At 39.2% G+C, this 20733-nt stretch overlaps 1 protein-coding gene across 1 annotated transcript in view; it reads left to right on the forward strand.

The window, feature by feature from the left end:
- The window catches only part of LOC102386520 (roundabout homolog 2), a gene marked incomplete at its 3' end in the record, with an annotated part of 550382 nt that overhangs the window by 506656 nt on the left and 22993 nt on the right, over positions 1–20733 (forward strand). Inside the window, exons 8-10 of the mRNA XM_006027470.3 lie at positions 1597–1721; positions 7628–7799; positions 16383–16588. Of these exons, the coding sequence (XP_006027532.1) occupies positions 1597–1721; positions 7628–7799; positions 16383–16588 (503 nt within the window). The remainder of the gene's footprint in view (positions 1–1596; positions 1722–7627; positions 7800–16382; positions 16589–20733) is intronic.

Consider the following 20733-nt stretch of genomic DNA (forward strand, 5'->3'; position numbering starts at 1 on the left):
TCCAGCTCTAGCCAGGGAAAACCCAGCCAGTAGCTCTGTGCTGATCCCTTCCCCTCCCTCTCCTACTGATGGCCCCAGATTTGGGGGGATGTGGAGATGGGGACAAAGCAGTTCAGAGGCTGCTAGAGCACTTCTGCCTGCTGGTCAGAGCTGATGCAAACAGGCTTGATCCTGTCCCTCAACCCAACAGACAAATGTCTGTTGGATCATGGGGGGTTGGGGATAGGGAGGGAAGGGGGCATGTATAAAGCTCCGTGAGTTAGTGTGCAGTCCCTAAACATCTGTATGCACCCTAAGTGTGACAATGAAGACTGCATTCCCCTCCTCTGCCCCTGGGGCTGGGAGAGAAGGACAGCCCATAACAGCCATTTCAGCTCCTTATACACCCATTTCAGTATCTGCATGCTGCAGTTCTGGTAACCAAATCAGCTTCCCCAGTTGAGACGTACCTAAATTTTGGAGGGATGGTTTTTGGGAAAGGGCACAAATGTTGTACAAGTAAATAAGGTAACATAGCAAAAGTGAGTGTTGGGCATGGGATTGTCTACCAATACAAAAATTTTGGCATCAGCAGTAGGGTTGGGGTTTTGTTGTATCTATGATGGTTCAGGAACTGTAAGATGCAAGGCTTTTTTGGTGATATCTTTTATTGGACCAACTGTATTGTTGAGAGAAATGCTAGGTAGCCTTTTGAACAAAATGGCCTTTCATATCAAGCCATTTCCAAATATTGTTTTGTCGTGCAGAAATGCTAGACATTTAAAAAAAAATAAATAGAAGCAAATATTCTCATCTAACCATATGGCTCCAAGAGCTGGCTTTTATTATTAATTTATTGTAAAGTAGTGGTCATCTTAAGAAGGGCACTTGTTCTCAAAAGTTTGCCTAACATGTCTCCTAGCTAAACAGTTGGTCCAGAGAAAGATAGTGTCAAATAAACCTTGATTCTCTGTTGGACAGCAACATTTCTCCCTTTTGCCTTTTTCCCAACCTGTTTCCCTGTTCTCATATCTTACATTGCTTCTGAGGATGTTCTTTCCCACAGCAACCTCTTCTTGCCACCCCTACTTCTTCCTCAAGGACTCTGAGGGATGCATTGGACTACTTCTCTTGTCACTTCTGGGCCTTTCCTCCAACCCTATTCTCATTCACTTTTAACAGTGTAGTCAGATGGACTGAAAAATATGACAGGGATGAGCCACTTTCATACCTTAAGGCACACCACTGCAAAGGCCCAATGCTGAGCTGTGTACAGCATGGATGGTATGTGAGTGTCAGTCCAAACAAGCCTCAAGGAAACGGTTAGAACATAACCAACGCCCATGATACTGGCTTCTGACTTTATTTTCATCTCAGTTTAAATGAATGTATGATTATAGTGCTTTTCTTCTTACAGCTAAAAGAGATCATGACTTAGTGTTGCTGCTTTCTTTTCTTTTCTTGTTTTACTAAATTTGTATCTACTAATAAATCAAGGTTTATACCCTATGGCATAAAAATACATTTACATAATGCTCTTTTTGCCCTTTGATATTATTCATCTACTCTCTGAGGAATCTCTCTTAATTTTACATGGTGTTTATTCTTATATTTTAGCTCCCCCACAGTTTGTGGTGAGGCCACGAGATCAGATTGTAGCCCAGGGTCGAACAGTGACTTTTCCTTGTGAAACTAAGGGAAATCCCCAGCCTGCTGTTTTTTGGCAAAAGGAAGGCAGCCAGGTAAGTCTAAAAATTTCACCTGAAACTTAATCACATTTTTATTTGATATCATTCAGTTTTTAAATATTCTGTTTTACTTTACTATCTTTCCCAAGTTCTGTGCATCTTACTCAGACAACACATTTATCCCCAAGATACTCTAATGTAACAACAAAGGCAGTAGTGGTGGTGTTGAACATTTATGTTGAGAAGTGTAGGCCAACTGGGTTGTGGCTCCACTGAACTAAGTGCTCTGCAGTCATACAAAAAAAATGGCAGTATCTGCCTGACAGTCTGTTCTTTCTGAAATACAGGATAACAGGTGGATGAGATAAATATGGAACATGTCATGAGAGATAGGGTAGCAAAAATAATAGGATGTGCATGTTTCTTAGCAAATCAGAAGTGGTAATTCCATCCACTGACTGATTTGCCCTGGTACATACATGCATGCTAATGCACCTTTTGAACACACAGCTTGTTTGCTCTGGCAAAAATGGCACAAACAATTTCTGCAGTTACTTTTTAAAATCTTTTCCTCTGGGTGTGTTATTTTTAAGACGGAGTTTCTGATTCCACCGTGATTATTGCTGTGGGTGTGTATTGGCTTCATTAGTTTTACACCCAAACATGATGCCATTATGCCTAAGCCTTTGTTTAAATTTCCATCGTTAATGTTCTGCCAATACTAGATGATTTTAGAAGTCAGGTGCTGTCACCATCTGGATGGATTTCCTTTTGGTGTGTAAATGTTTGAATGTGATAAACCATGGGCTAGAGCCTCTGCTGTACTTGAGCTCTGCTCAGAACAGGAGAAGAGGTATTATTTGTAAGGCAGTTAATTAGTCTATTACTGCCAATTCTCTTGCAGCATAGAATTGTAACACTAGATTTCTATGATGCTTATTTTTGGTCATTTTCCAGCTCTTTTGTGACATCTGATCCAAACAAATAGGTGAGGCCTCAATTAAGAATCTGGGCACATATATTAATGTAATTTTTCTCCTGGAGTCAGCTGGGGTATATTTTCATATGTTATTCTTCTGCCAGGTGGTTAATGGCAGCAGGGGCCAAGTTCAATATGTCTAGGCCAATAACAGTAAAACTGGCTTGAGATCCTTGTCAGAATTCTGGGAAAAACAATAAAAAACCATCCTCCTCTGCTTGCCCTCAACAGGCACAACTTTCCTTCCTCTCTAAGTCCATATGCAGAACAAAGAGATCTCTTTTAAGAGAAACAGGGATATTGAGCCTGAGGAAGCTTAATGATGCTATAACATTCAAATGAAGATGAAGACACTCTCTAAAGCTTTAACAGTCCATACAAATTATTTCCCTCTGTAAATGTCCAAAAGACAAGAGTTTTCTGGCCACATCACTGCAACCAGCACAAATCTCACTCAGTAAAGGTCAGGGAATAGTAACAGCCCAAGTACCTTAGGGAAGCACACTCTGCCTGTCTGGCTTTAGCTCTATTGAAGCTGCATGCTTAGTGTCACCTCGAGCTACTAAGCATCCAACTCCGCTTTCTGAGTCAGCTCAGTTTAGGTGCCTGGTAAAAGAGAGCCTCACTGAAATTGCCCCAACTCTGTTTCTGTCCTGGTGGTTTCTGTTGAGAAGTCTGTTCTTCACTGATTTATTACGAGAACTTGAGTTAAAAATTGAATTCCTCTGCAAAACTGACGTGAGCTACGCTCTGTAAAGGTCAGCTTCTCACAGAGGTTAATAAATATGTTACAAAATAGACTGGCATCAATCTGAGAGGAATGTGCCCCAAAACACCATTACTGCTGTAGGTATTATTTAATCCTACAGGCCAGTCCACATTAATGGATCTGCCTAGGTTCCTACCACAGGGTGCCACTTCTAAGTTAGCATGTGTAGGCACTTGGGTCCAATTGCAGGATCAAAACCAGTCTCAATACCCTGAGCTTAACAGGGTATTAAACCGAAAATGATCCATTGTTATTATTGTAACCATTAAGTTGTTTAACTTTAGTTTCCATTCAAATTTGTTTCAGCCTATTATACAGAGAGATAAGAATTTCAGCTCTAACCTCCAAATGCATAGCCCACTTACTTGAAAAGTGCAGCATTGTGCCTTACTAAGGAGAAACAGTGTTCCAGTAGGAAACTATAATAGAATTTTAAAATTAAAGTAGGAAGTACTGATGTGCTACAAAACATTTCAAAAACCCTCCTTGTAGAGGGTTTTAATAACATGGTAATGTTTATGTAAAGTGGGCTTATAGTGTCACACTTGAATCTAATAAAGTGGACATCCATCATGTTGTAATAAAGAGAAGAGCTTCTAATTAAAGTAGGACATCATTTCCAGGATTAAAGTCATTTAGCGTAATTGAAAAGTGCTAATACTCTATTTTATCCTTTTCCACTGGTATCACTTCAAGGGTAAAAACATTTTAAGGTGAAAATGTGTCTTGTGTCTTTAATTGAATGTTATTACCTTCTGATTGTACCATGCTGAAGCTGTTTAATTACAAACCTGGAAAATTAATTACAATATTGAGAACCAGTTCCCAGAGGACTTGAACATTCTTTTTTGGCAAATAAATGCAACATAAAAATTGATACCTACATTGTTTATAATCAAACCTTGAAAGATAGCTCAATGTGATTCATTATACCCACATGTTATTCTTAATTGAGCAGCAATGAAGCAACACAGGTTAACTGGGTTAATGTTACTATTCTAATGTAAAACTTTCAAAGCTTTGTAATAGACATTACCCCATTAAATGTCAGTCTCAACTATAAGTATTTATCATAAAAATCAAAGTGCACTAATATTGCCACATGTGGACTTTACATTCATATATTCCTCTGGCTTTACATTCTGGCATGGGAGTATAGACTTGAGGTGCCCTTTTTCTATGTTTGTCAAGAAGCCATCTTCTTCCTTGGGGTGTCATTAGCAGCAGTATGCTCTGTGTGTGACTAGTCAAGTTAACCACTTAAAAATTAAAGGGCATTCTTCATTCTGGACCTGTTCTGTTTTTGAATACTCTTTCAATACAAAAAATGGGAAGGGAGGGAGGAATGGGAGAATGGGGATGGTTTATTACTTGTTTGCCTCTCCAAACACTTCCCTCCCTCCTTTCCCTATCTTTTATATTCAGATCGATCTCTCTCTCTGTTTGATACACAGCTCTGTGTATGTCCTTTCACAGCATCTGATGAAGTGAACTTGGACTCATGAAAGCTCATGTTGATTGATTTAGTCTGCAAGGTGCAAATCTACCTTACCTTCTGCCTGAAAGCAGGCTGTCATGGCTAACTATCTCTTTCTATGTACAGAGAGTTGGAAGGAAGGGAGTTAGTCTCTGGGGTTATTCTTGTGCCGGCTTGTGCATCAGCAGCTAGTACTTTGTATTTGGTAACCTTTCTTCTCTAAGCTTGACAGCAGTACTCCAGTGAGATGTACCAGCTCAAGGCAGGCAAAATCTTTAAACTCTCCAGGCCAAATTTATACCTGGTGTTACTCTATTACATTCGAAAGATGTAATTTCAGTGAAGTCAATAGAGTTATACTAGAGATGACTGTGGCCCAGCATGCCACCATTATGCCTGAATAAGCAAACTGTCTGATAATTGAATCCACTTAAAGTTAAAAGACCTTTAAAATCATGTGTGCAGCAGTCAATTTATGACAATTTATCATCCACTGGTCTGATCCTGAGGGGTGAGATGATGAAGTTGCAGAACTGACTGGGGCCCAACATCCCTCAGGATTAGACATCCCATGCTTAAAGGAGGTGAGAGGAAGATAGTCACATAAGAGGAGAATGAATGATTAGCAATGAAAGGATTATAAGGATTAGGGACCTTAACCTGCAGTGATTTCTGCCTTGTGTCACCAAGTTCAAATTTGCAAGTAGAGGAATGAGTAAAGCTCTGCAATATTGAGATTTTCTGTTTTTGTGCCATTAGATCAGTTTTTTCACTTGCTTCTCAGTCATGCTGCCTCTCCCTGTACAAGGCATGTACAACTACCAAAGACTCAGGACAATGCAGAATCTTAGGTGGTATTCTCACTTATTTCTCACTAATCACTGGTTGGAAGATTTCTGAGAAAAAGGGTCAGGGGTGGGGTTTGTTGAAAAATACCAATTAATCGAAGTAGCTTTTTGTGGGAACATGCTGACTTGGAAGGCATTTTTTTTCTTTGGAAGGGCTTCTCAAGGCTGAGATGGAGTTTTAAGGAGAGAGGGAGACTACAGACTGGCCAGTGGTTAGAGCACTTATCTGCGTTGTGGCAAATTCAAGTTAAAGTCTCTGGCCTGAACCAGGCAGATTAAGGACTTCAACTTGTGTTTCCCACTCCCCATATCCTAACTACTGAGCAACTGGATACCCTGTGATTTCTCTGTGGATCTTTTGGAGGGAAGAGGAAACAAACACTGTTGTAAGGTTTCGGGTTCATTCCAGTGCAGGAAGGAAAAGTTGCACAGGCTAGGAAAACTGCCTTCTGCCTAAATTTTTTCCTGTTGAAGTCAAGGTATAATTAATTACCATTGGGAGCAAGACTTAGATCAACACTGAATGCCTTTGGATGTCTTATCCATGAGTTTAAGTTTTCTGCTTCGCATCAACAGGCAAACTTCAAAATGTCAACAGAACTTTTCCAAATTCCTAGTCATAGAAAGAAAAACAAAACAATGTTATAATTAGTTATAATCAGTAGTTTATATTACAGTTGCTAAAGTGTTTGGGGGATGTTATTAGTGTTAATTATTCTAATAGTTTTATAATGGGCTAGTTTAGTTGATACTATAGTTAAACTGATTTGCCATATTTTTATGGATTTAACTAGTTAAGGCATATTTCTTTCTCATCATTCCTTTTAAAGCTTCTCTCTCCTGTTTCTCATCTCCATCACCCATGACAGCTCCACTAACCTCAATTTCCCATATGAACATTTTTTATTCTTCCTAGTCCTCCTTTCCGCACATCAAGTTTCTTGCCAGATGTTGTCACTTTTCTCTTTAAAATTTTCCCTCAGTTACTAAAACCCTAGTTCATGCCTTGATCATAGTTTGCTTTGACTACTGCTCCATTCTCATTTCCATAATTATTATCTCCATTTGCTCTGATCCATTCAAAAGGCAGAAGCTAAATTAATCACTTTTCTCTATATTAAATATGCTACCTGATCCTTCTTGAAACTCTTGGCTCTCAGTCAACTTCCACATCAGATTTATGCTCTTTGTCCTCACCTTCAAGGCTCTGTTCTGCTCTGCCCCTTTCCTGCAGCTCAGTTTTAATTTCCTTCTACCCCCTCCTTTAACCTCTCATGCTCTGCCAACTTCTCTTTCTTTATGGTCTGTTTGTATCCTCTTCCCAGTTGTGCTTCTCTTGTTCCTGCTTCCCCCTTTGCCTGGAAAAGTATTCATTGCCAAGCAGTCTCTCTGTGGCCCTTCAAATATCTCTTCATAATTCACTTCTTTCAGGTATTTTTCTAATCTGTACTCCAGTGTTATCTCCTGGTCTGTTGCCCACTGTTAATTTTATTAAAATTTAATCCAGAACTAAGAAGGACTATATGAAATAAATTCAAACCATCTAAGTATAATCATTGACACCTTTCCCTCTTGCCTGTACCCCTACCTGAAACTGTTATCTTTTGTTATTTAATAGTATGTTTTGTCTGACTTAAACAGCAAACTCTCCAAAGCAGGAAACATTTCGGGGGGGGGGGGGGGGGGGGGTGTTCGGAGGATTCGGATGATTTGGGGGGGGGGGGGGGGGGTTATGCTTATGAAATCCTCATGTGGTATAACTAGTAGCACTGTTTATATTTGTATTTTTATATACTGCTTGTAAAGGAAATCATTGAGTATTTGACTGATGGCAAAACAAAACAATGCTCTTATTTTGCACTGATATGGTATCACATGTCTCTACAGAATCTACTCTTTCCAAACCAGCCTCTCCAACCCAACAGTAGGTATTCAGTGTCACCAACAGGGGACCTCACTATTACCAACATTCAACGGTCTGATGCAGGCTACTACATCTGTCAGGCGCTGACGGTTGCAGGAAGCATTTTAGCAAAGGCTCAACTGGAAGTCACTGATGGTGAGATACGAAAATTTCTATTGGTTTTTACTGTTCATTGCTTTTTACCAATAGCACAGAAAAAAATTAAAAATCTTGCAAATACAGAGAAAAGAGATCAGGTTAATCATATCAGCAACTATAGATTACATGCCATGCACAAAGGATCTTAATGCTCTCCACTGGGTGCATCTACATGTACAATTAATTTGAAGCAGTTATCTATGGTACTTCTCATGCTAGAGTTTATTGCTTCCCAGGTGCCACAGTTACACGTATGCCTGGGAGCACAGCAGGCCCAGCTGGGAAGGAGCTCGCGCGGGTCAGACTGCCAACCCAGGGAGGCGCTGACTCAGCTCAGTGTGCTGCAGAGGGGCTGGTTGGGGCACAAGTGTGCTCCAGTGCAGGACTAGCTGTCAGGCAGCCCCTGCACTGAAGTACCCTCATGCCCCAGCCAGCCCTGTCAGCATCTACACATGTGTTGCTGCAGAGTAAAAAACTGAAACAGGATAGTACTTGTATTTACAAGTACTGTCCCACTGTGGAGTAAATTAGTTGACTTGTGCCTCATATGCATGTATAGACATGAGATGTTAAGTGAACAGCTAATTAGTTAGCTCTGCAGTAAATATCTCCGGTAGATGCACCCACTTTGTCACAAAGACATGGGATGCGGGGTTGAAAACCCCTTAAACTAAAAGTACAAATGGAAGAACATACCAACTTAGAATACAAAAGCCTGAAAAAGGACATGTTTTATTATACTGAAGAAGAAATTGAAGCTGCCGTCGTCTAATGCAGAATTAAGTTATTGAGCAATGAGTGCTTATGTAGTAAAAGGGCTGAACTGGTATTCATTGGAAATATGCTCAATTTCTTGCTTGACCACAGACTTTTTATGTTACCTTAGGCTAGTGACTTAAGGACATATGCTTAGCTCAGCAGCATTGGCATAGCTATACTAAACACAACAGACCAATGCTGATTTCCATAACTAACATAATAGCCTTTAGTTTCTGTGTAAATACAGGTATTTCTTACTTCACAGGAGAGATTTAAAAATAAATTAATTGAAGTGGAAAAGTATGCAAATATTAGAGCAATGGAATTAATGTAAATCATACTTAGCTAGGTGGTAGGGTTGACAAAAAAACAGCACATTTCAACTTATCACTTGCATTTCAAAACTTAATTTTAGAAAACTACATAAAATACATTCCTGCCTGTCTGCCAGTGCACACAAACTACCCTTCCATTTTCTCCCATGAATCATGCTGGCTTCTCTGTGATTTCTGGTCATGGATCTAGGGCAGTATATACTAAAAAAAACAGAAATTCCACTTTGCCTGGCAGATTATAGTATTCACTGGCCTCCTTATTCCTTATCTTAACTGATTCATTAAATATCTCCTGACAGACTTTGATGAATCTTTACCATTAAAAATGTTGTTATATGCACAGATCTACTATTACAGCTCCCTTAGAGACCTGCCTGCACCATGAAAGTTTGAAAAGATGTCTAATTCTGAATAATCTGGCTTTTCACAAGACCATATTCATCACAGGTGACAGGTAGAGAGGTTCAGGCACAAGCTATAGAGGTTTAAGAATGAATTTGATGTCATTTCTTTGTTTTCCAAAAGCTGTCTATATTTTTATGACAGGGGGAGATAATTTCTTCTCTATCCTTGCATCTTTACAAGCACCCAGTGCATTTCTGCAAAGTAGTTTCTAGCAGATTAAAGACTAACCTTCCCTCTGTGACCTCTTTAAGTCTTCCTTTTCTCTCACTCCCTATGACAAAATGATGCATTTTCATACAATACAAATTTACATGTAGATTAAAAGGTCATTTAAAATTAATGGAAAGGCAGTATTTTTTAATATCTGTCCATGGCACTGCCTGATTCAGTGCCATGCCTGAGATTGGAATAAATAGAACATACAAACATTGGCTGAGAGGACATTGAGCTGTTAATGGTTGCACCTGCTGATGCTGCAGAGATTTACTGCGGTAGGGGCCGAAAAGAGCAAGCCAGGTTCAAGGATATCAGTGATGAGAAATTTTTCCTTTCGACAGACAAGGTCTCTGGTCCGTCGTCATCTTCATCTTTTTCTCTGTGTGCATGTGTGTGTATGCATGCATGAGTGCATGCGTATGGATGTGAGAGAGAGAATGGAAATCATAATTGACCTCTTCTGAATTTTTCATCAGTTCCTACAACCAGTCAACAGAACGGCTCATTAAGGTGTTCATGCCAAAATGCAGACTCAACTCAAATTAGTCATATTCTCAGGTACTCTGTACTCTGAAAAACCTACAGAAAACATTAACTATTAGCTGGATGACTAAAGGGTTGAAAAAACAGCCTTTTTCAGTATTTCCCAGAACCTGACTGGCAGTACAATGATTGCAAAATAATCCAAGATTATTCTTTAGGAAAAGGGTAGGGAGAGGTTATTAAGAAAATGCAAAAAGAGCACTCTGTAACCCAAGTTGTATACATATAGATTCCACTGCATAGTAGATAATTTCTGACATTGCTTATACTTGGGGAATTAGCCATAAATGTCTAAATAGGCTTTGTCAGCTGATGCTGTGTAGAAGTTATGAAAGTCAATCATTTTAACGGTAGAGAAATCTAATTTCACGGTTTAAAAATATATTAAAATATAAACAGTGCACATGTTAGCCACATATTTAAGCATTAGCTTTCCAGTTTTTGGCTGGTGATTTCAGTTTTACTTCATAGCCCAGAATTTTTCTGTTTGGTTAATGATTTAATAATAGTGGCGAGCCATCATTTTCATTTCGAACACATTTTTGTTTGATCCAGAGTAATTTAGAACCAATTGAAATTCCAATACAGAATGAAAACATATGTCATGTGCAGAAAAACAAGTGCTTAATTATGCCATATATAGAAGTGTTTCAGTTGTTACATTTTTGCACTTACAAGTCTTCACTGGAAATATTTTTAACTCAAGTGTTCATACGAGAAGAGATTACTAGCTGTGATGAAATGTGCTGAGTTGAGTGATAATTTTGCTGATTATGGACTGTGCTAAGAGCCTTCAGTATATTTGAAATTCAAATCTTGTTCTTTCTTGAAAGACCAGCACATAAATCCACTGTCTAACTCACATCTGGAAAAGTAAAATCATTTTTAAAAATGAAGACAGTCTGTGCAACATTTTCAAAAGCAAAAGTAGATATGCAGTGCACAGTCTTATAATGGCAGGTCATGCAAATTAACTAACTACTTCAGCCTAACTCTGTGTCTGTGTCTGTGTGTCTGTGTCTGTCTCTGCCTCCGTCTCTGTCTATGAGAGAGAGAGAGAGGAGAGAGAGACTGAAAAAGAGAGGGAGAGAATAATTCACAATTAGTAATTTATTCCATAAATTTATCCTCTTTCTCTGTGCACAGAATATTCAGGAGTAGATCTCAATTTTTTTAACCTATTCATTATTCATATTTATTGATTGAACTTCCCAACCACTGCATGCATTTTTAACCCTGTGAATTACTGCCTAATAGCTCTCTGTAACTATGCACAACCACTACTTGGATTTTGCAAACGTGTGTGTGTGTGCGCGTGCACATGTGAGTGTGTGTGTATGTGCATGTGTGTAGTAAATATGTATCTATATATTATATCTAATTCAATTATTTTGATTATTTTTTTTGCCTTGTCCCTCTAACGTACATGTACACACAAGGCATTTCTACACGTGCTTTGGGAGTGTGGCCAGGTGCCCAGGGGTGCTTTAATTAGAGTGCCATAGAATCTCGTGTATCAGTGTCCTTGCACTTGAAAATGGCGGCAGGGGCGGTTTATTCAAAGCTCATCCAATGACCTTTAGATAAAGTACCTCCACCGCCATTTTGAAGTGCGGGGACACTGGTACACAAGACACGGTGGCTAGCTGGGGCATGGTAATTACCATACTCCAGCAGACTCAGTTAATCGAGTCTGCTCTGACGCACTGTAATTACAGCACGTTGAAGCAGCCTCTGGGCTCATGTACAGGCACCCATAGTAGTCAGAGGGATAAGCTAAAGAATTGAAAAGAATCAAATTAGATACCAAATTTTCAGTGAACCGATAAAAACTTATCTTACGTTGTTTCTAGGCATTTTTAATAAAACTAAAGAGATGGTTTATAAGGAGAATTTGAAGTCATTCACAAAACCAAATAGGTTGCAGAGAAGGTGGACTCTTACCTGTTAGCTAAGAGTCCTCCTCTGCCTCATTTGAAGTAGGGTATCCCACTTTTCAGGAGATACCATCTAGGGCAGCAGTTCCCAACATGGTGCCTGTGGGCGCCATGGCACCCCCTAAGGTTTATTCAGGTGCCCGCACGTGTTTTCACGATCAGTAAAAGTCATTATTCCAACAAAAAATGCTGTCACTGCCAATTTAACTCAGAACAACAACACTTCAGATTTTTTTTTCACAGGCTGTACACAATGGCCACCAAAATGAGACTGAATCAGTCCAACTGACACAGTGTTGGAGTGGCACTTACTACTCCCTCCCCAAAAGAAACCAGGCACATATGCATATCCAGGATTCTAAATTCTAAACTTTAATATTCATATTGGTGCCCACTGCTTTTTCTATTAAATTCAGATGTGCCCTTGGGCACATAAATGTTGGGAACCCCTGATCTAGGGTGTTCTGTAGTATATCACTCACAGTTCTTCCTTTGAAGTTGTTCTGGAATACTTAAATATCCATTTATAGCCCATTTATTTGCCTGTGGGGATATCGACCCTTCCATTCCTTGTCCATGGAATATTTAAAAATCAAATGCTGGAAATATTAAAAAAGAATTGAAAATTCTCTTGATTGTGATGGAACGGGCTCTCTCCTAGTGGGCATGTCTACATGTGCACCTGTGTCTACAGACTGTCATTACTGTGCAGTCGCAGCGGTGCAAAGGTTGTTTCTGACACTACTGCACAGTAGCAACAAGCTACTGCTCAGTAGCTCATTGCTACTGCATACTGGCATTGGTATCACGGTTTGTGGCTGCTGACATGTCACCGTAGCGGTGAGCTACGTAATCATAGTTCATCTCTATGGCAACCTAGCATCTCGTGTAGACACACCCAGTAAGTAGGAGACCTTCATTCAAATTCCTGTTTCAGTCCAAAAGAAGGTATTTGAACTTGAGTGTCCCAAAGCCTAGATTTTCTAGACATTACAGGGGGAATGCTGAATTGTCTTTTCCCTCCTTTTTTTTTTTCTTCTGAGTGGTGGCTCCTTCCTCTTGTGAATTTGTGTAAGAAGCTGAAATTATTTCCTTCAGAAATGCTTCACTTTGGCATTTCTGAATTGTTTTCCTTTTGACCCAATTGCTTTACTGTATTCAACCCAAACTTTCAAGTAGCATCTGTCAAGCATAAACTACATTTTTTGGTCAGCTATTTGTCAAAAAATTAAATTCACCTTACTCAAACCACTGGTCAGAAATCAAGTTGTATTGCTAAGCTCTGGTCAGAGAAGATATATGGTCTGATTTCTCTCACCAGTATGCATGGATATATGTATATGCTTTCAAATACTAATTTTAAATTCAATGAATACTGAATGCAAGCACAGATGTCTTTGAAATTCACCTTCCATGAACATTCATGCCAGTAAAATTTGCTTGCACAAATGTTAATAGAAAATTAATACAGAAGTTGTGCACTGGGAAAAAATAAAGCTACAATAACTATTCATTGACTTATTGTAGTATTGATCCATCTTTAAAACAGGGTAAGTGTTAATACATATGCAAACTTCTTTCAAAAATGCTACTCAGGATTTAGCTTCTTGTTCAGTACAAGACCTATGTAGTAGGGATCCCGGTTATTTATTTAAATAACTGATAAAAACAGGAAAATTTAAAGATATTTTACAGAAGATTTACAGGTCATAGTTGTGAAGACAGTACAGTTGTTCACAGATCACTGGAAACCCTAAGTGTTCATTTAACCTTTAGCCTTTAGTGTCATGGAAACCTGTAGTAGTCTTTCACCCATAACACCCTTGAAAATGAAGATTCCTTCTTGCCAGGAGACTTTCAATTACTTTATTGATCAAGCCTATTTAAAGGATTATGAGCTACTCATTTGGGCAGTAAAAAAACTAATTAGATGCCAAAGAGCAATATCTAAAATGCAATAGGCTTTTAAAATGTCTACATTGCTACACATATAAAAGAGAATTAGTTTCCACAAATAACTAAAGAGGTATAGTTATAAACGTAAGCAATTATATGTTTTCATTCTTAAATCCATACCTACTCAACTAGAAAACTGAAAGACTCTTTGCTCTGCATTGAAAATCTAAATGGGAACTTCTATGGATATCTCTTCCCCTGATTATACTTATGCTAAAAGTATTTTCTTTTATTCTATTGTATAATATGTACTTCTACAATTATAGTATAAACTGTGACCAAAATGCTGTCTCTCAAAATGCATGCATTAGAGACCACATGCAAACATTCAGTTTCTCTTTGGAAAGTCACTGTACTTCAAGTAGAAATGATGAGTGTACAGATGTCACGGGTTTTTCTCTCAGAGCAAAAATTGATGTTCCTGGAGCAAAATAATCCTGGAACAACCAGGGTTAGATTTATCCCAGGATAGTTTCTCCTGGGGGAGTGGATGTCTATACACGTTTCCTTCTGAGAGAAGCCACAGCACAGCCCTCTAGCATCCCAGGGTTATTTGTTTTTGCCTCCCCCAAGCAGACAATGTGCTGCTTGGGCTGGACTCTACTGCTCCAGCCAAGCAGAAAGCAGAACGTGCCCCCTTCATAATCTCCACATTGTGCTGTATGGGGACCCAAGCTGAGCCTGAGCAGTCTCAATCAAACAATCAGGGCTGCCTTGTGCCCTGCTGCCAAGTGAAGGAACCTGCAGAACATGCTGAGATGTGCATAGTGGGCTCCTGGCTCTGCAGCATCAGCACTGCAAAATCTCTGCTCTTCACTGGCTCAGCAAAATTATTCAGGAATCTCTGGGTGAGTTTTTCTACCAGGAAAAGAAACCCAGGAAAATGCTCCCAGATCATCTGAAAATGTGTATGAAGTCATGGGCACTCATCAACAGTTGTGTGATATGTCTACTTGACTACTGAAATATAAAAACGCATGCTGAAGTGAAAATGAATCCCATTGTGTGCCCTTGTGTGTCAAATTGGTTCCTATTTCATTTCTGAATTCAGTGTACTGCATTTCAGAATTTCCAGGGCAGTTATCATTTTCTACAATAATAAATCATTTGGAATAGTTTTTTATTTAAATGTGAAATTTTAGATTTCAGTAAGTTTGATGAGATCGTAGTCCAAAGTAGTATAATTACAGGTTATCTTCTCATATAAAGAAAAGTGCTTAGGATTGTTGTGACATCAGAGATCCAGAAACAGTTTTTGTGGAGGTGAAAAAGGTGGAGTGAGGAACTCTAGTTCTTATTAACACTTTCCTATTTCATAAACTGTATACGGAATGAAGATTCTTATGAGAAATCAAAATGCTAAGTGCATTGAAGAAGATGTGTAGATAGTGTAAAGGGGGATAGCTCCAATGACATCCATGATGGCAATTTACACCCACAAAGAAGATGGTTCCAATTATTAGAATATTTTCATTCAGATGCCAAATAACCTGTTGTTCAGAGATTTAAAACAGCAGCAGTGTGGAAACTAAACATTTGAGGGCAAATTCTCAATACTCTTACACTGATTTTATGCTGGTTTGACTCAGTTGATGACAATAAAGAATCTAGCCCCTTGTTCATGATCGTGTATTTTACTTTCTTTTTTTGTTTAAATCAGTCCTATAGAAACAAAGAAGTATATATTTTTTTTCTGCTTAACAGATGGCATAGGGAATAGGTTCAACAGTGGAATTATTTATGAAAAATTGTTCTTGCAAGAAAAGTGAACATAAGCATTTACCTCATTTTCTAGATATCCCACTGGTAGCAGAATGAGGCTTATAGGCAGCCATGCACTCACTGGTTACAGAGTCCTTTATGAAATATTTCAAGCATGCAAATGTAAAATATTAGGAGAAAAATAGCAGAGTTCATGGTCTTAAAAGGTGATGAAATGATTTGATAAGTAAGCAGTTAGACAGCTTGATTAAATTGGAATTGTTCCCCACTGGAGAGAGCAGTGCAATCAGTTAGCGTGCTCAAAATTATGAGAAGATTTTATTTTACTGTTAGATGTTTTCAGCTGAAAAATTATTTGTTGATGGAGCATGAATAGGAAATTTTGAACCAATATCCACTTTAACTAACCAAATACAGTTAATTGGGATTTGGGTTACCTTTTTATTTATTTATTTATTTATTTTTACCAACTTTCCACTTTTAGGCCCTGATTCTGGAAGACATATTTAAGAAAGCATTTAAGCACATGCTTATTGTTGGCTTTAACAGGATCTCAGCACATACTTTTTAATGTTTTCCTGATTAGTGAAATAGTGTATTGGCCTGTCTGAAAAACATATGCAAGTCTGTTCTTGCAAATGAGATGCTAACTGCTATATGTTATTCTAAAAAGGAAAAAAATAATAATGTTTTATGTTCTCACTTAGTTTTAACAGACAGGCCTCCACCCATCATTCTTCAGGGGCCAGTCAACCAGACATTAGCAGTAGATGGGACAGCTTTGCTGAAATGTAAGGCGACTGGTGACCCACTTCCTGTTATTAGCTGGTTAAAGGAAGGATTCACTTTCCTGGGCAGAGATCCTAGAACATCCATACAGGATCAGGGGACCCTGCAAATTAAAATGCTACGGGTGAGTACTTTATACAAATGAAAATTATACAAACGGGGCTTGGTCATTCCTGAGCTGGTGATGAGCCCTCATCGAGCAGATAGGCAGCCTCACCTTGACAGTTAACATATCTACTCACATTTTCGCTGAACCTCTGCCAGTGAAATTAAACAATAAAACATGCTCTGTTTGTAGAGCTGAGCCAATTTCAGCACATTTGGATTTAGTTAAAATATGTTAGAGTATACTATCCATGGGAGCTGGCAAAGCTGAACTCAGGACGCTACCATCTCTGCACCTTGTGTAATCCTGAGGCCGTAGGCCAGTTCACCCACTGTTACAAGTTGCAGAGCCTTGTTTGTGCTAGCTGACCAGAGAGCCATCTATGCCAGGAAGTGCAGGTGTTCACTAGGCCTTTGGCTACACACTCTCCCTACTACATCCCTTATATTGGGCCTGGGAAAGTGGCCTGGAACTGCCTCTATATCACTGATGCTGGGGATTCCTCACCCGTCTTTCATCAGATTGTGCAGCTGTTCCAGATTCTGCCAGATGCAGCAGTTCTAGTATGTGTTAAGTTCCCCCCCACCTCCAGTCTAACCATGCCGTCTTTGTGAAGCAATGGAGAGCAGATGATATTCTGTGTCAGGGCCCACAGGGCATCACAGACTAGGGCATTTGACATGATCCTCTGTTGTCTCTCTACGTACATCTAGAGAAGTCATCATGCAAAAGGTAACATATACCAATCTTTTAATGTGTAGGTATTGAGATAATATAATTATGTCTTCCTTAATATACAGAGAAAGTCCACAGATTGTCGCATTCCAAGTACGACAATGCTGTAAATGGCTGGCAAATGTCTTGTTCATGGCAACCTTTGTATAGTATATATCTATATATTTAAAAGGTATAGAGATCAATATATGAGATGCACAAACATGCAAATACCTCAATTATAGTCATATGTAGGCAAATATACTATGCACTTTAAATAATAAACAATTTCAGGAACTACTTAATTTTACCAGTGGTAATGGAGAAATGCTTGCATTTACTTCTATCACAAGTGCCATTCAGTTGAGCTATATAGGACAAAAAAACAAACTGCAGTTTTGTTTTCTGTCACTGTCTAATCAGTGATCATAAATGAATTGTTAACCTTCTTGGAACAAAATGGAATTTATTAAAAAATTTATGCTCGCTTTCCTTGGGTAAACAATTTATCCTTCCTCTCTGGGCTAAAGGCGGGTTTGGGCCATGAAGGTTAATGCATTTTTACTGTCAAGCTGGATTAAAGAGTGCGCTTGAATAGTCAAGATTCCCCAGTAGTGTTAGAAAGCAGCAATTAAAGGTGGGAGCTTAATGATTTCAAACAAACTTGGAGGGTATTAACGATGGGCTTCTGTTGAATGTCCATGAGGCAGAAGCTTGTGGGATGTCTGTCTGCATGCAAGCAGTAAAATAGGTGTTGAATCGTGCCAGCACATTAATCTCTTTGTTAGTGGCACATGATCTGTAAAGGGAAAAAAAAATACTGGCGGGGGGGGGGGGGGGAGAAAACACAGCACACTTAGGAATTTAAGTGTGATTTTAAATGACATGGAGCTTTTATTGATCTCTAAGTGGCTCATTCTCTAATACACATTTTCCTTAAGGGCTCAGAAAGACATTTCTTAAATCTCCTGATTGCAGTAATGTGCTTTGTGAGTCAGACATACCAGGAAGAAAGACACAGCACCATAAATGTATTTAACCTAGATGCTTCACTTTTATGAATAAATTTAAAACTGGAAGATTTTAACTCTTCCTTCAGTCCGACCCCAACAAGATCTGTTGTTCCTTAATTCTTGGGCCAGGCTACTGTTAGTTCCTCCTATCCCACAGCCAACTAATAAGGATTTTAGCACCCCACTCTTTAAAAAAATGTTCTGACTGCTATCATACAAGCATTCAAGATATTAGGAAAGATGGTCCCTTCTCATATAGAAACTTGAGGCCCCACTCATCCTGTTGTCCAATGGGCATGGTCCTTCTTCTTTGACTTGTGGCCAGGTTTAGTCAGGAGAACCCAGTCCACAGTTACCACGTTGAACCCTAGGGCAATCATGCACCCACATACTCTCTCCATGTGCCATTGTTTGGAGAAAGTCAAGAGTGAATACTAAATGAATAAAATAAATGTTTCTCCAGCACTCCACTACCTAAATCAACAGTAAGGATAAAATTCCCCTTTTGCGTCTCCCTCATCTGAGTATAAAATTTTGGAGGATCCCAGGACTCATGAAAAGAACACGGTTCCAGGCATGAGTGGGGAGCTAATTAACTCATGGATCCTTTCTGGGGATTATCTGGAGTACACACACATATTGAGCAGTGCTGAGCTGTGGGGTCACCATGGCTTGAAATGCTGTTGATTCTGCTGGGACCCAACCCAAAGAACTGTATGGTAAAACATTAGTCTTTTGGCTTTGAACTGATATAATGAATAGTTTATATTCTTTCTAAGTAGGTACAAAAGTGCTGCTTAAAAGTGTGTTTATAGAGTTTATAGTATTTGGCCTATATATACATTACCACAGGTATGTTTATTTTAAAGCCGGTGGGCGCATCTACACATGAAATTAAGTCAAAGCAGTAAACGCTGGTGCTTATCACTCTGGCATTTATTGCTTCCCAGGCACCGCATTTACACATGTGCCTGGGAGCATAGCACGTTGAGCTGGGTTGGAGCAGCCCCGGCTGGCAAGAGACCTGGGGGTCAGCCTGCCACCCCACAACTACGTCAGCTCGGCTCAGTGTGCTGCAGAAGGGTGCTCCAGTGCAGGGCTAGCCATCAGGCAGCCCCTGTATTGAAGCACCCTTCTGCCCCAGCCAGCTGCATGTGCAATGGGTACTGCAGAGTAAAAAAAAAAAACTCCACAGGGGGGTAGTATTTGTAGTCAGAAGTATTATCCAGCTGTGGAGTTAATTATTTTCCTGTGGCCTAATAAGGTCACATGTGTAGATGTGATGTAGATGTGAGATGTTTACTGTGGAGCTAATTAGTCTGCTTTGCAGTAAGTGTTTCATGTAGATGTGCCCAGTGTTTTTAAATTTCCCCCTCACTTCCATATGCTAAAGGAGAACAGGGTCTCACATTAAGGAGAGGGCGAAGGGGCTGCAGGAGGAAAAAGTTGGGGTATAAGGGAAGCACCTGTTCCTTCAGGTTGATTTCCCCTGATGTAGCAGTGGGAAGCAGACTAATTCAAGACAAACCTCCAATAAGTAGATTCTGTACCTGGAAAATTATAATAAATTAATATATTTTCTATATAGAGAATCTAATTATTGGGAGCTGTCTTATAGTCAAGTAAATATGGTAATCCAGGCAGGAAGCGTGGTGGGTAAAATGTCAGACTTAACCAAGAAGGGTCCTATATATTTCAAAATGTTTTTAAGGAGCAAATTCTCTCCAGTTTGATCCTCAAAAGCAGCCACTTGGAAATTTTGAACAAAATATAACCTACATAGAATGAGGTGGAACAGGACATCAAAAATGGGCATGATGTTATTGGCCTGTGTTTTGTTCCTTTCTCCCCATTTATGTGTTGTGTTACATCAAAGAAATAAGGTGCAAACAATCTTACTATTCCACATTAATGCTCTTAGGCCTAATTTGTCTGTAGTCTGGATATTTAGTTGACTATACAACTTCAATGATGTGGAGTATCGTCAGTACATTTTCTACATAGTGACAAACAACTGCAGTTAAGAAACTTTGCCTTAAGAAACATTTTCCTTTAGCATGTAACTAGGAATTATATGGTCCTAAGCAACAGCACAGAAGGCACCCAATAAAACACTGTAGCAAAGAATGTTCTATTGCTCCCCTGCCTTGCTGGTGAAGCTGTCTTACCTCAAGCACCTTTGTTTTTTCCAAGTACCTCCCCTATACATTTTAATCTCTCAGCCAGTGTCAGAATAGTTTAAAACATTTTCTTAAGGCAATTGGATTCTCTTAAAATTCAAACCTTATTCATGCAATTCATCTGCATCCCCATTTACCAACCATCCTCTGTCCACACCAATAGTATACTGCAGAGGTAATGGGCTCGAAGCAGAAAATGCCAGCAAAATTAAAACATGACAAAGTTCAAAATCAAAGAAATTATACAGCAGCAGGA

The sequence above is a fragment of the Alligator sinensis genome, unplaced genomic scaffold, assembly GCF_000455745.1.
Source record: "Alligator sinensis unplaced genomic scaffold, ASM45574v1 scaffold1240_1, whole genome shotgun sequence".
Taxonomy (NCBI): domain Eukaryota; kingdom Metazoa; phylum Chordata; order Crocodylia; family Alligatoridae; genus Alligator; species Alligator sinensis.